General features: G+C 43.3%; 1 protein-coding gene across 1 annotated transcript in view; it reads right to left on the bottom strand.

Annotated features, from left to right (window-relative positions):
• Positions 1-16,103, bottom strand: part of fat2 (FAT atypical cadherin 2) — a 101,217-nt gene that overhangs the window by 8,808 nt on the left and 76,306 nt on the right. The window contains exons 16-22 of the mRNA XM_020511574.2: positions 15,702-15,845; positions 13,555-13,752; positions 11,985-12,789; positions 6,305-6,459; positions 4,274-4,724; positions 2,668-2,821; positions 997-1,568 (exon numbers count right to left, since the gene is read on the bottom strand). Of these exons, the coding sequence (XP_020367163.2) occupies positions 997-1,568; positions 2,668-2,821; positions 4,274-4,724; positions 6,305-6,459; positions 11,985-12,789; positions 13,555-13,752; positions 15,702-15,845 (2,479 nt within the window). The remainder of the gene's footprint in view (positions 1-996; positions 1,569-2,667; positions 2,822-4,273; positions 4,725-6,304; positions 6,460-11,984; positions 12,790-13,554; positions 13,753-15,701; positions 15,846-16,103) is intronic.

Below are 16,103 nucleotides of genomic sequence, written 5' to 3'. Positions count from 1 at the left end.
CAGCATTGTGGGAATCCCTACACCATCAATGATTGCAGTGGTTTAAGAAGACAACTCACCATCACCTTCTCCAAGACAATTAAGGATGGGCAATAAATGATGGCCTAGCCAGCAAAGTACGCAACTCATTAATGAAATTTTAAAAATCCACATTTTTCATCTAAGTAGAACCAAAAAGATCAAGTCACTCAGCACATTCCTGGCATCAAGCCTGGAGATTTTCTGATCAGCACATATCAGCAATAAACTGGAGCAATTTACTAAGCTGTTAGGAGGCACTGCAAAGAGGAATTCCAAGGTAAAGTTGAGACATTACACTTCTAATGTATATTCACCTTGGTTCAGTAAAAAGATCCCAATGACAGCAAAGCATAAGGACTTCTGGGCTTCATAATTGAGTACATTGAGGCACAGAGTACAGGAGAAGGGATTTATGCTGAACATATATAAAACTCTGATTGTACTCAGTTTAGGTCACTACTCTTTAGGAAGATTATGAGGGCCATTGCAAGGGTAGAGAAGATTTACCAGAAAGGCTTCAGCGATGAGGGGTTTTTATTATAAAGTTTAATTGGAAAAGCTAAGATTGGTCTCCTTGGAGCAAAGGACATTGAGTGGAGATTTGATAGATGCGTATAAGATTATGGTTTGGTTAAAGTAAACATGTTCCCATTAGCTAATAGTGAAAGGACCGAGAAACAGATCTAAGGTTTTGAGCAAGAGGTGCAGGGGTGGCGATGTGGAGAAGAACTTTATTAACAAATCTTAGTATCCTGGAATTTCCTATCAGGGTGGTGTAAGAGGAGACAATGAATGATTACAGAAATAAATTAGGTGGGCACTTAGGTGAAATAATCTTTCAGGGATATAAGGATAGAGGGAGGGAATTGAAATTGTCAGATAACCAGTCTAGACTCGATGGGACGAATGGCCTCATTCTATGCCATAAGTGACTCTACAGCTCATAAAAGACTCATAAACATTAAATGTTCTCACCCTCGTACTCGCATTCCCAGGTTGTTTTCGGTATAGATTCGTTATCCGAGTTGGAGGAGGGAGGAGGAGGAAGATTTGGCGCTACGCTGCACACGACAGTTGGCCTGCTTTTGCAATGCACCGAGTTGAATGTGTTGAGTTCTGGATGCCCCTGTGACCCTTGGTATGAATTTCTGTCCAATTCATACGTGGAGCCCTTGAGAATGTTGAGTGGGATGAGTGCAGACGAATGCAAATCACAATAGTTGTTCCTTGTTGTTTCACTCTTCGACAGCTCATTGCTGCCCAGAACACTCAGGGTGGTCTGCTTCTTACTTTTGTTCCTGACCTTACGGAAGATGACAAACATTGCGACTAATATGCAGGCCGCCAGCACAGCTCCTGCTATTTCGATAATTTCGTAGTGGCTAATGACTATGGGAGAGCTGTATAAGTGTTTATCCACCGACTGATTACACAATTTGCCAGTGTACCCATGTGTGCAGTTGCAGTTAAAGAAACCAGAGAAATTCTCACAGCTCCCATTGTTTCTGCAAGGATGCTGTAGGCATTCATTGATATCCTCTTCACACCTGAGAATTGCAAGTATACAATTGTTATTTCGGGGTCCTGTAGCACAGTGTTATTGTCCCCACCTCTGAACCAGTAGATCCAGTTCAAAACCCACTCGTGTCTCAGCATATCTGAACAATTTGATGAAAATAACAATTGTTAGGAGTAATTAGGGAGTTGGCAGGGGTGTAGGGACAGGGAGGTGTGCCTAGCCATTGCATAGTTGGAGATATTCCACAGAGCCTGCACCACTCACATGAAGTGGAGCATCACCAATGGAATCACATTCAGGTTGGATTGGTCTGAATCCAGCTTGGAATGTGGAACACTGGGTGAACACATATCACTGGTAAGTTGGGAGAGGAAGTGTGGCAGAGTCAGCTATGGGCAGTACTCCTCAGAAATAGAGAACAGGTAGTCATACTTCACTGGATAAAGATGCTGGGCCTCAGATGTAACAAGACAGTAAAACTTTCTGGAGCATCAGAGGCAATAAGTTCCTAAATATTGGGAGGCACCTGAGGCATTGTGAGATCATAAGCAGTCTGTGCAGGTCTGTAATGTCTCAGGATTTTGAGCACTTGAGTTTCTCTGTTGACAGAATGGCTATGCTCTTGGAGAACTGTAAGACACAGTCTTCTATAATTCTAATTGGTTGATCTGATGGAGAGGGAGTTATGTGATTTTGAAGTCGGCCTGGCAAACAATAAAATAAATTCAGTGTAAAGTCATGCAAACTATGAAGCCATCACAAGAGCGAAAACTGAATAACATAACTCTATAGGATATATTAGATGAAGGTTAAGTACTGATAGATCTATTTCACAGAGAATGATGAATGATTAAAGTTGATGGAACCAAGTCATTTAAGCAAAAGTTGGGATGGTATTTAGTACGATCATCAGCTGAGAGATACGCAATGTGAACTCTGAATTCTGCAATTTGCTGCTATGATTCAAAGAAAAAGCAACATGTCAGTAAAAAAGAAATATAGGATGGAAACAGCTGATATACAACTCAAACTTGGGTCCGTTAGGAGTTTATGGTAATTGTCAATGTTACTAAGATGGTGGAGAATTTACTGTATGTAGCAAAGTGCGATCAGACACTGTTCTTTACCTAGGTCCTGAATACCCCTTGGGGCAGTTGCAGGTGTAGTTACTCTTTTGCGGGATGCAGGACCCACCATTGATGCAGGGTTGTGAGAGGCAGAGATGATCGATCAGTTCACAGTGCAAACCAAGAACATTCTTCGGACATTTGCAAACATATCCTGAATTTAAGACATAAAGGATTATTTAATAGAAACATACGGTACAGAAGAGGCTTTTCACCCCATCAAATCTATACCACCAAAGCTATACTAGGCCCACCACCCGGCACCTAGGTCAATTGCCTTGAATGTTATGACATTTCATGTTCTCATCAAGTACTTTTTAGAGGTTGTTAGGTTAGTTGCTTCAACTGTTCTTCCAGGCAGTGCATTCCAGAACCCCACCATCATCTGGATGAAAACAAAATTTCCTCAAGTCCCCTCTAAACCTCCTGCCTTTCTGCTTAAAATTATGCCCCTTTGTTATTAATCCTTCAACTAAGGGGAACAGCTTTCTACTCATCCTGCCCATGATTCTCATAATTTTATACACCAATTTCAAGTCTCGCTTCAACCGTCTCTGCTCTAAAGCAAGCAACCTGAGCTTATCTAGCCTCTCTTCAAGCTCAAGTACTCTGTTCATGGCAACATCCTGGTGAATCTGCTCTGCACCCTCTGCAGTGCAATCACATCCTTCCTGTAGCACAGTGACCAGAACCGCACAGAGTACTCCATATGGGGCTTAAGCAAAATCATAGAATCCCTACAGTGCAGAAAGAGGGCATTTGACCCATTCAATAAGCAGCAATCTCCTGAAGAGCATCCACACATCCCTGGACACTATGGGGCATTTAGCATGGCAAATCCACCTAACCTACACATCTTTGGACTGTGGGAGGAAACCCACACAGACACAGGGAGAATGTGCAATCTTCACATAGACAGTCATCCAGGGCTGGCATTGAACCCAGGTCCCTGCTGCTGTGAGGCAGCAGCACTAACCATTGTGCCAATGTGTTACCCAAGTCCTACACAGCTTTAATGTAACTTCCCTGCTCTTGTAAACTATGCCTTAACTGATAAAGTCATGTCCCATTTGACTTCTTAATTACCTTATTAACCTTAAGGGATTTGTGGACAAACAACCCAAGATTGTTCTGTTCCTCTGAGCTTCCGAACATTCTGCCATTCATTCAGTCCTCCATTTTCTTGTTACTTCTTCCAAAGTGCAACACCTCATACTTGTCAGGGTTAAATTCCATCTGCTATTGATTTGCACCATCTGATCATTCCATTTATAAACTCTTGTAACCTATTCATGTGTTCCCTCTACAGCCATACAATGATCTGTGCCATTGTGACTTTATCCCCTCCTTTGCCAATTTTATCCATCTTCCCACTCAAAAGCAATTGACGTTTATCAGGATATGGACGCAAAGGCATCATCCAAGCAACAAGTCTTCATTAAATGAGCCAAGACAATAAATGTCAGCAGTTCTTTGAATCAGGACAAAGTAGTCAAGCTCATTGCACTGTCAAGTGAGCTTAATAATTGCCCTTTAACTCTCCACCAGCTAGAACTAAAAGCCCAGTCAAAGGTATTAATTGTGTTTTTGTCCAAAGTGTACTCACCTCCAGATGGATTTTCAGTGCATGTTCCCCCATTTTGACATGGTGCCCCTGAGCATACTTCAATAAGGGGGCAACAGGCTTCGATTCCCAAAGATGATTCAACCACTACAAATTGTTCATTTGTTTCTTCATCTTTTGTGTTGTCATCCCCTTGGAATCTAATGGAGCCAAGGCAGCCTTGAAAGTCCTTGATGACATGTTCATGGTTACTGGGTGTCAAGTGTTCCTCTAGAACTTTACCACCGAAAAACACAAAATCACTTCTGCGACATGTCCCCGAAAGTGCAGCAGAAGCTACATGCACTGAGTCCAGCTCCAGAGTTACTGACAATGCAGCTACCTCAATTATGACTGAATGCCACAGCCCATTGTTCACTGGTGTGCCGTTCAGTGACAAAACCCTACTCGTTCCATTACAGACATAAATGAACATCAGATTTCCATCGATGATCTATAAAACATAATAAGAATTTTTTTTGCTGAATCTGCTAGGTTTTTGGCAAGAACAATTATATCCAGTCTCTTTTTTGGTATTTTCTCTGCAGCCTCATCAGCTATTCCAAATTCCATCACTTAATTTGCAGCTTCATCAGTTCCTCTCTTTTCAGCAAGGTTCCAAATTATTTCTCACCACATTTCTCACTACATTTAGTCTGTCTTCTACCATCAGTCATTCTCTTTAATATATAGGTCTCTCTAGACTTGTTCATTCCAAGGCCATCCTAGCTAAACTCACATCTTTTGCCATTCTCAACTTGAACCCATCCAGCATTCTGCTTTCTGTATCCTAATTCTCATAAAGTCCTGCTCATACATACTCCCGATCTCCCCTAACCTGCATTGGCTTCTAGTGTAGCAATGCCTCAATTCTGAAATATGAATCCTCGTTTTCAAATCCTTCCATTGCCTTCCCCTTCCCTATCACTGTAACCATGTCCAGCTCTGCAATCCTCCTATAGCTTTGCACTCCTCTGATTTTGACCTCTTGTACATGTTGGATATTTACTCCTAAACCTTTTGGAGACCATGACTTCCACTACCTGGGTCCAAGGTTAGTGAATTCCCTCACTCCTTTAAAACACACTTTTAAATTGAACTCTTTGACCAAGCTGTCATAGTATCTCCTTAAATAAAAACCAAAAGAACTGCGAGTGCTATAAATCAGGAACAAAAACAGAATTTGCCGAAAAAGCTCAGCAGGTCTGGCAGCATCTGTGAAGAAAAAGATCAGAGTTAACGTTTCCCGTCAGGTGAACCCTTCCCGAAATGTTAACTCTGATTTTTCTTCACAGATGCTGCCAGACCTGCTGAGCTTTCCCAGCAACTTCTGTTTTTGTAGTATCTCCTCATATGGCTCAGTGTCAAAGCTCATCTGATAACACTCCTCTGAAGTGCCTTGGGACATTTGATTACAATAAAGGCATAAGCTATAATTCAGTTACTTTCTCTACTTATGTGAAAAATCTTCCTGTCTACTGTGACAATGAAGTATAACCTCTCAGCCTTGTTAATAAGTTCTATTGGAATATTTTCCTCTCTGTCCATCATTCAGGTATCATAGCAGTCCTTCTCCCATTGGTCTTGAAACTTCAACAACCAGCTTTCTCCTCAGCCTCAGTGACTTCTCTGATCTCAGTGGCCCTTCCTGATTACTATTCAGTTTCCCTTAAATCTGAACAGACTAACCCCTCTGAATCACATATCTAAGCTTCTTAACTCTGTAAATTTTACTGACAGCAATTACATTATATAATCAGGGTTTTCAGACACTCAATACTATAATCATTGTACTGATTTATGTGGAAAATGTTGAAAAATCGAATACCCACTCTTTCCAAATTACTCCTAAGTGGTCATAAGTAGGTGAATACGGCATTTGGTTGAGTTCTACATGCATCAGAAACTCAACTGACCAGAAGTGTCTATTTTGACGCACAAAAGAAAACCTGTAATTTGAATTTTACTGTTTGTCTGGCCCAAAGTTTAAACAATTATTGATTCCTATGGAGACTGAAAAGGCTGTGCTTTTACCTCAAGAAGACTGGAATCAGTTCCATTGGTGTGCAGCACCACTGCTTCTGACTGGAGCGTTTGTAAGCGGAAACTGATTGCTGTTTTCAGTGGATCTTTGTCACCCAAATAACGATACTTTATATAGCTGTCACCAGTGAATCTCAGAGAAGAATCTGAAATATTAAAACTTCTTGTTGTATTTTGAGCTGACACAGTAACCCAGGATTTTAAATGGACTAACAAAATGTCACAGAGTTTGGAGATGCTGGTTTCAGCTTTGCTACAAAACAAATTTATTACTGATAACAACTTGCATTTCGATAGTGACCATAAAAAAGCACCTCATGATGGGATTATAAAACAAATGGCACCAAACTCCTTAAGTGAATATTAGATCAGATGAGCAAAAGCCTGGTAAAAGAGGTAGGTGCTACCTAGATTCTTACAGGAGGAATGTGAGTAAAGAAGCTGAGAGATGTTGGAGGGAAATCCAGAGATTTATTTTTTAATCTCTCATGCATTGTCGGCATTGATGGTGAAGTCAGCATTCATTGATCATCCATAGTTTCCCTTAAACCTGCATAATTGACAGCACAGAGATAGTAGGAACTGCAGATGCTAGAGAATCCGAGACAACAAGTTGCAGGGCTGGATGAACACAGCAGGCCAAGCAGCATCATAGGAGCAGAAAGGCTGATGTTTTGGGCTGAGACCCTTCATCAGAAAAGGGGGAGGGGAAGGGGGTTCTGAAATAAATAGGGAGAGAGTGGGAGGCGGATAGAAGATGGATAGAGGAGAAGATAGGTGGAGAGGAAACAAACAGGTCGAAGAGGTAGGGATGGAGCCAGTAAAGGTGAGTGTAGGTGGGGAGTTAGGGAGGGGATAGGTCAGTCCAGGGAGGACGGACAGGTCAAGGGGGCGGGATGAGGTTAGTCGGTAGGAGATAGGGGTGCGGCTTGAGGTGGGAGGAGGGGATAGGTGGGAGGAAGAACAGGTTAGGGAGGCGGGGACGAGCTGGACTGGTTTTGGAATGCGGTAGGGGGAGGGGAGATTTTGAAACTTGTGAAATCCACATTGATACCATTGGGCTGCAGGGTTCCCAAGCGGAATATGAGTTGCTGTTCCTGCAACCTTCGGGTAGCATCATTGTGGCACTGCAGGAGGCCCAGGATGGACATGTCGTCTGAGGAATGGGAGGGGGAGTTGAAATGGTTCGCGACTGGGAGGTGCAGTTGTTTATTGCGAACCGAGCGTAGGTGTTCTGCAAAGCGGTCCCCAAGCCTCCGCTTGGTTTCCCCGATGTAGAGGAGGCCACACCAGGTACAGCGGATGCAGTATACCACATTGGCAGATGTGCAGGTGAACATCTGCTTGATGTGGAAAGTCTTCTTGGGGCCTGGGATGGGGATGAGGGAGGAGGTATGGGGGCAGGTGTAGCACTTCCTGCGGTTGCAAGGAAAAGTGCCGGGTATGGTGGTGCTGGAGGGGAGTGTGGAGCGGACAAGGGAGTCACGGAGAGAGTGGTCCCTCCGGAAAGCAGATAAGGGTGGGGAGGGAAAGATGTCTTTGGTGGTGGGGTCGGATTGCAGACGGCGGAAGTGTCGGAGGATGATGCGTTGGATCCGGAGGTTGGTGGGGTGGTACGTGAGGACGAGGGGGATTCTTTTTTGGTTCTTATTGCAGGGACGGGGTGTGAGGGATGAGTTGCAGGAGATGTGGGAAACACGGTTGAGGACGTTCTCGACCACTGAGGGGGGGAAGTTACGGTTCTTGAAAAACGAGGACAACTGAGATGTACGGGAGTGGAATGCCTCATCCTGGGAGCAGATGCGGCGGAGGCGAAGGAATTGGGAATAGGGGATAGCATTTTTGCAGGAAGGTGGGTGGGAGGAGGAGTATTCTAGGTAGCTGTGGGAGTCGGTGGGCTTGAAATGAATATCGGTTTCTAGGTGGTTGCCTGAGATGGAGACAGAGAGGTCCAGGAAGGGGAGAGAGGTATTAGAGATGGTCCAAGTAAACTTAAGGTTGGGGTGGAAGGTGTTGGTGAAGTGGATGAACTGTTCCAGCTCCTCGTGGGAGCACGAGGCGGCACCGATACAGTCATCAATGTAACGGAGGAAGAGGTGGGGTTTAGGGCCGGTGTAGGTACGGAAGAGGGATTGTTCCATGTAACCTACAAAGAGGCAGGCGTGGCTTGGGCCCATGCGGGTACCCATGGCCACCCCCTTTGTCTGTAGGAAGTGGGAGGAATTGAAAGAGAAGTTGTTGAGGGTGAGGACGAGTTCGGCTAAGCGGATGAGGGTGTCAGTGGAGGGGGACTGGTCGGGCCTGCGGGACAGGAAGAAGCGGAGGGCCTTTAGGCCATCTGTATGGGGAATGCAGGTGTAGAGGGACTGGACGTCCATGGTAAAGATGAGGTGTTGGGGACCGGGGAATTGGAAGTTCTGGAGGAGGTGGAGGGCGTGGATGGTGTCATGGATATAGGTAGGGAGTTCCTGGGCCAAGGGGGAGAAAATGGAGTCCAGATAGTTGGAGATCAGTTCGGTGGGGCAGGAGCAGGCGGAGACAATGGGTCGACCAGGGCATTCAGGTTTGTGGATTTTGGGAAGGAGATAGAAGCGGGCAGTGCGGGGTTGGGGAACGATGACATTGGAGGCCGTGGGTGGGAGGTCACCTGAGGTGATGAGGTTGTGGATGGTTTGGGAGATGATGGTTTGGTGCTCAGGGGTGGGGTCATGATCAAGGGGGCGATAGGAGGAGGTGTCGGAGAGTTGGCGTCTGGCCTCGGCGATGTGGAGGTCACAGCCACCATTGGTGGGATGATTATAATTAAGAATGCTCAAGAGGACCAAATTGGGTGAGCACAGATATCTTGGAGAAATGTGGAGCTGAAGGAAGTTTCAGAACAGGGAGAGGGTAGACCATGAAGATTTTTGGAAACAAAGATGGGATTTATAAAATCAAGACAGTGACTTGACCAGGAACCAAAATAGATCAGTGAGAACAGAAATGATATATGAGTGCAAATATGTTATGTTTAATAATAAAAGGACTCCACCACCTAGAACTGGTGAATGCTTTGTTTTGCTGGGTAACTGCTGACACTAAGGTATTTGCGATGTGACTGCACCCTCTGAGCATTCTGCTTACCTGCAGTTAGTTTATAAATTGCCTGAATAAAATGGATTCTTAATATGATAAGGAGATAAGTGGCTGCTTGAACACTTGTAAATTATGTTCTTGCTCTAACAGTGTTCCTGGAGTCTCTCTTCAGAATTCATTAGCTATCACAGTTCAAAGATTCCAGATATGTACCTTCTGACAATGATCACGTCAACTCATTGAAGCTAACAAAAAGATTTAGCAGAACCTTAATCTGTATTGTCTATTAACCTCAAGTTACACTTCAAGCTTCAAGCAACAGGTGAAAATGGAATGAAAACTTTGATTTTAAATGATTGGCAACTACGAGGGGGTTGATGAGGTTTTCTTTAGCTCAGCAAATTATAATTTGAAGTGCATTGCATGAAAGGGCAGTGGAAACAATTTAACTGTAACCTTGAAAAGTGGTTAAAAATGAAAAAAAAAACTTGCAAGGTAAGGTGGAAAGGGCAGAGGAGTGGGACTAATTGAGCAATTTTTTTCACATAGCTGGCTCAGACATGATGGACCGACTGATGGTCTCTATGCTATATAATTCTGTATTGGAACAAAAGAGCTTTGAATAGGTAGGAAGTTGCATTGCTGTGACTGAAGATTGACTGGACCTTGTAAATCTGCTGCTTTATGGCAATGGGCAGTACACAGTTTCCTAACACAAAAATAAAAAGGTAGACTTTCTGTTGTTTAAAGTGACCAGGTTTCTCAGTGTATTTACCAGTGCTGAATTTCAATTGAATATTTAACAAGGTTACTCCAAACTACAAAACAGATATAGCATGCAGATTAATTATGTGTTCGATAACACCAATTAGATTTAACATATTGTATTTGTTTAATCCATTCGTGGGATGAGGATGTAGCTGGCTAGGCAGCATTTAATGCCCATCCCTAATTGTCCAGAGGACAGTTAAGAATCAACCACATTGCTGTGGGTCTAGAGTCACATGTAGGCTAGACCAGGTAAGGGAGGCAGTTTCCTTTCCTAAAGGACATTAATGAACCAGATGGGTTTTTCCAGACAATTGACAATGGATTCATGGTCACCATTAGACTCTTAATTCCAGATTTTTACTGAATTCAAATTCCACCATCTGCTGTGACAGAAATTAAACCCAGGTCCCCAGAACATTACCTGGATCTCTGGATTAACAGACCATTGATAATACCACTAGGGCTGTCACCTTCCCTTATAACTCCTCCATAGTGACCTTGTCATGGGGACAAAACAGGATGAGCAGGGAATTTATATCGTGGTGACTTAGCATTTTTATAATGTTCATTATGTCCAAGTGATTGATGACCAGTGAACAAACTGATAAAGGTGGTGGTGAGGAGGCGAGGAAGAGGTCTGGTGCAGCTGAAACCACAATTGAAAAGGCAAGTCCTAATGAAGAATTTGAAAGTCCGGGAAGGAGATATCAAGATAGACAGGAACGTTTCCAGTCGACAATGGTAAAATGGCTGAAGCAGGGGCAACTGAAGGTGGGGTAGATGGAGCAAAAAAACAAATGTTGAATGGCCATAGGATAACTTTTGGGATTGTAGAGCTGGAGACGTTCAAAGAGGCAAGGTCACGGAAAGATTTAAAGTTGAAGAGAAGAAACATAGCTGAGAGAAAGAGGTGTGACGCAACTGTTTGGAGATGTGCATATCACTTGTTATATGCTATGCTATAAAGCACAGATGGAACATTGATAGACTGAATTGCACAGCAGACAGTATATCTTCTGTATATCAAGACAGTAATATGCAGGTAAATCACTGATCCAAACCTATATTCAAAAGAACAGTTATCTGCACACTTTGACTTGTTGAGTGATACTAAAGTTCATCTCGATATCTGTGTAAATCATATTTTAACTTTTTTTAAAATTCTGGGGCCTCCTCATAAAGCTTAACGAATAAACATACTTCCTGGCCCTGAACAAACAGAAATCACAGATTCAGTTCTAGGGGTTGCTGAGTTTGCTGTGGTAGTGGTGAAGATCCTATAGTTGACTTGACAATTTTTGGAATATGTATATATTTTATAATCTGTATATATACGTAGATATTAGGCTCAACCATGATGACCCCCATTTGAAATAGCTTCCTGTTTTTCACAATTTAGGCTCATGAATGTAGATTCACTTTTAAGCAGGTTAGCAGAAGTACTTTAACACAAGTCTACACGAAGATTTTTCATTTATACATTGCCTTTCAGAAGAGCTGGATTAAAAGTCATTTGAGTACTGTTTGGTCAGAAGTCTCTGTAATGGAGGCATGCATGGCAGCCAATTTGCAGAGAGAAGTAATCACGCTGTGTGAGTTGAAGAATAAACGTTAGCCAGGACACATACTGTGAAAAAACTCGCTCTGTGCTGCACTGGAATGCAAGCTTACTGATTATTGCTCTAGCTTATCGAAGGGCAGAACCCAAAATCTACTGACTTGGGGTGAGAGTGTTACTACTGAGTCACAGTAGACACCTCGTAAAGAGAGTAGAGGGAAAACCAGACCAACACTCTAATTTAATGATCATACACTGAAATCTTACCATTACATGAGCAGGCCCGATAGTGAAGATGCCGGGGAACAATGAAGCTGAGAACTGTTGTAGTGTACGTTAATACATTTCCCATATCCAGCTGAAACTTCCCTTTGCAGTGTCGCTGGGCACAATTGTGATTGGAACAGCGGTGAACCACACTCTCTATCCGAATCCTGTCCCACTCCTCCAACTTCTCAGCAAAAGAAATGAGCTTCTGCTGCAGAATGTCAGATTTATAAATAGAGCCTTCTGATTCCTTTATGACCAGAAGCACATCTAAGTTTGGAGAACTCTGCGCTGGCTGCATACTGATGAGCTCAATGTCCCGCTTGTGAACTTGGAGGAGGTCTGCCAGGGATCCCTGAAATTTCTGCCAGTGGTCGCTGATGAACTTCTCTGGTGTGAGCTGTGCCAGTTCCACCTGAATAGCATGGTCAAGTACATCTGGTGTCACATGCGTGACATGCACTTGTGCACTCACTGTGGTGATGAACTTCCTGTCGGTGACACTGACATTGAAGGAGTAGTGTCCAGCTTCTAAGGCATGTTGTGCCAACACTTTGCCATCTGCACTGCCAATGGAAAACAAACCATCTGTTATTAACCCTGGAACTGTGCTGTAAGTGAGAGTATCGTGAAGGTCAAGGTCTGTTGCGTGCATTTTTCCAATGAATCCTCCAGGGAACTTGCTGCTGGAGGTAACAATGAAGACTTGCAGTGGATACACTGATGGTGGATACCGACTTTCCTTAATCACTCGAATGTTGATAAAAGATGAAGATGTCAAAGGTGGCTGACCGCTGTCTGTAACCTGGAGAAAATAATGGTTTAACAATGAATTTTGATGTGTCACTTCATTCTCCTGCTTCTTCACTGCAGTTATTGCAGACACGATTTAGTGAGAAAGCACACTAGTTTAACAGTTCTGGATGTGTGCCAATATGAGACACTGCCCGGCTCTTTGAGGCTTTCATTTGCTAAACCAGCAGATGTATCTAATATCATAACCCACTCTTTAATCCTTTCCCATTCACAATGCTTGAGCCTGCAAAGGTGTACATGTAGTTAAACGGATTAATAGAAGCATCAACTGAAATCTTATTATACTTGGTATTGAAGCAAAATACCTGGAGAAGTTCACATCTGTGGTGAATGGAATAATGTGTGCTCTAATGAAATTGTTCAATGTGTGAAGAATAGGGCAGTTATTCAGCAGGGAGGATCATCAATGGTGCTATTGTTTGCTAATTTTGTATCAGTGCCAATTTAGGATTTGCCTGAACAGGTAGGAGGAATGCGGTTTAGTGCAGCAGAGATAACATTCAATTGTATCTTCAAGGATCTGATGGTGCAGGTAAGTAGTACTGCCAGAAACAGCGATGTGTTGATGTTGCTCTATGTTTATTCATCGCCAGCAGCATAAAGTAATGAGGGTACCTCGTACAAGTCCACTGTTCTCATTGCTGATATGACAAATTTAGCAGCTGACCTCTTGTACCTCAGTTCCCTTTTTAACCTAACAGTCAGTGGCTTAAGAACAGATGAAGAAGAGTGTAAGATGTTTGAGAAAACTTACCTGAACCTGCAGAATGTATTGATCCCTCACTTTTTGTTGAAGGCGAGTGTGCGTCTTCAGCAGTCCCTGTTGGTCAATGTGAAAGTTGTTCCCCTCGTTGCCGGCTGTGATCGAGAAAAAGAACGGTGGACCGTTGGAGCTGGAATCCCGGTCTATTACCAACAGTTGCAACACGCTTGAGCCTATTGCCTCATTCTCCTGAGAAAGGAGAAAATACTTTTAGTTGCTACAAATTTACAAAGAGAGTTAACGATCACATGGCATTGGTAGTCATCATTACTTCACTACCGATTTGGTTCTCCCTCATTTATTGTCCAGTATGGGCCTTTCTCCATGAGTTGAAAATATGGGAACACAGTCATTCAGACGGATGCTGGCCCTTTCACATGACTGTCTCAGTTCCCAATGAGCAGGCCTGATTGTTCATTTCAGTTTAAGTTCAATTCTCCACATCTGTCTTATCCATTCCTCGCCCATTTGATTTTGTCTAAACATTTAATCTTCAGTCAAGACGGAGATTTCAGTTTTATCACATTTCCTGTACATTAATGGCAACCGCAAACACTGGGCTGAAATATGTTGGGGTGGCAGAGGTCCCAAAATCAGGTCATAAAGCTTGTGGGCAAGTCCTATTTTTTGGGAGACCAGTCAGCTGGCCATGCTATAGGCCAGTCTGGCAACAGATAGTTACTATCAGGACTTCCATCACTTTAAGAGGTCCAAGTCTCTCTCTGACAGTGGCCACTAAGCACAGAAGGCTAGCATGTCTACTGCCTTAGTTCTGCTACTGGGTATGTGATGACTGCTGTGATTGCACTCACTTGCAGCAAATGGACATGATCCTTGCAATACCGTGAATGAGGTTGGGTTGGGTTGGAGTTTTAGTTGATGGAGCTGGGTGACGGAGTGGGAATCAGAGCACAGGCTACCCCCACCCTGAACTTCACCAGCAGTCACAAAAGTACCTCCCTCAGGAATGAATAGCAGATCCACCCAGTAAGCTCTCCACGCGGCAGAGGGCACACCCACCACTGGTAAAATGCCAGTGGTGACAAGGGAAGTCCTTTACTGGCTACTTAAGTGTCACAAATGGTTTCCATCAATTTGAACTTCTTGCCCAGAGGGAACTGGATTTTATCAGCCATCTTGGGATGGGAGGTGGGAGTGCTGAACCGGCAAGGGTAGAATATGCCCATTGCCTCAATGCCATTATGCTATTCCAGGCTCTGAAAGGAGATCCTGGAAAAGCATGATGGCATTGCGGCAATGGGCACATTCTACCCTTGCTCAGGTTATGGACCAACTACTGTAAAAGAAGACTACAGTGGATAGGTGCTTCATGGCTGGAATGGGCATGATGGGCCAAAGGACCTCTTTCCATGTTGTAAAACCCTGTGACTCCATGACTCAAATGTCCACAAGAACTTGGGAAAAAATGGTTGCTTCTGACCTTTTGCAGCTGTTGGTGGAAGAGTTGCTAGACTCTGGCCAAGAGCTCTTGAATTGAACCTAGTTGACATTCAACAGATGAAGAGCGGTAATGATAAAATATGTAAGTTCCTCTAACCCGAGATCACTACATTTACTTCATGCCAATCCGTAGCTTCCTGTGCTAACACATTTTAAAACTGGAAAGCTGTACCATACCCAATAACAGCCGGATCAAATAAAACAATGTGATGACCGACATTGGCTCCTGGTTCAGAAATATCTCAAATTTAAATCTTTTGCTTGTTTACAAATACTTCCCTGCCCCCACTCCCACCAGCTATGACCTCTTGCAGTCCTACAACCCTCTGAGAATTCTGCATTTGTGTCCTCTTAAACATCCCTGATTTTATTCAACCATGCCTTCAGTTATCTAGGGTCTAAACTCTGGAATTCCTTTACTGCTTCTCCAGCTCTGTCTTCTTCTTTAAGATGCTCCTGAAAACCTATCCCTTTGTTCAAGTTTTCAGTCACTTGCCCTAATACTTACATATGTGAGAAGGTTTCGTTTGTTAATGCTTCTATGAAGTTCTCTGGAATTCTTTGCTACACTAAAGGTGTCATTGAAACACAAGTTATTATTATGAGTGACTTGTTTGCAGTAAAACATTTGTGTACTTCCTTCAGTAAGGTCATGGCTGAAATCTATTCACACTTACCTGAATAACCACACTGTAATTGAACTGAAAGAACATTGGTGGATTGTCATTCACATCTAACACTTGGATGTTGACTGCAGTGTGACTAAATAGTGGAGGCTTGCCATTGTCTGTAGCCTGGATTGTCAAGGAATAACTGGGTATCTGGAGAAGAGACAGTGATGGTCACAGAGCTTTTTACATTTGTAACAATGTAAACTTCAAATATTATATTGCTTTATTATGACTCTGCGCAAGTTACAGCAGGTAAAATATATACTATTTGGGCTTCACTGGGTGAATGTATTCTAGTGATGTTGTAATTTATCATTTATAATAGGGAGGTCCCATGTTTTTCTTAGTCTGTGCTCTGTTCTCTGAGCTAACAGTGCAGGAGGGACTGGGGATAAAATTGGCCCGAGC

The sequence above is a fragment of the Rhincodon typus genome, chromosome 12 (genome assembly GCF_021869965.1).
Source record: "Rhincodon typus isolate 14 chromosome 12, sRhiTyp1.1, whole genome shotgun sequence".
NCBI classification, from domain to species: domain Eukaryota; kingdom Metazoa; phylum Chordata; class Chondrichthyes; order Orectolobiformes; family Rhincodontidae; genus Rhincodon; species Rhincodon typus.
This window is presented reverse-complemented; position numbering and strand designations above follow the sequence as displayed.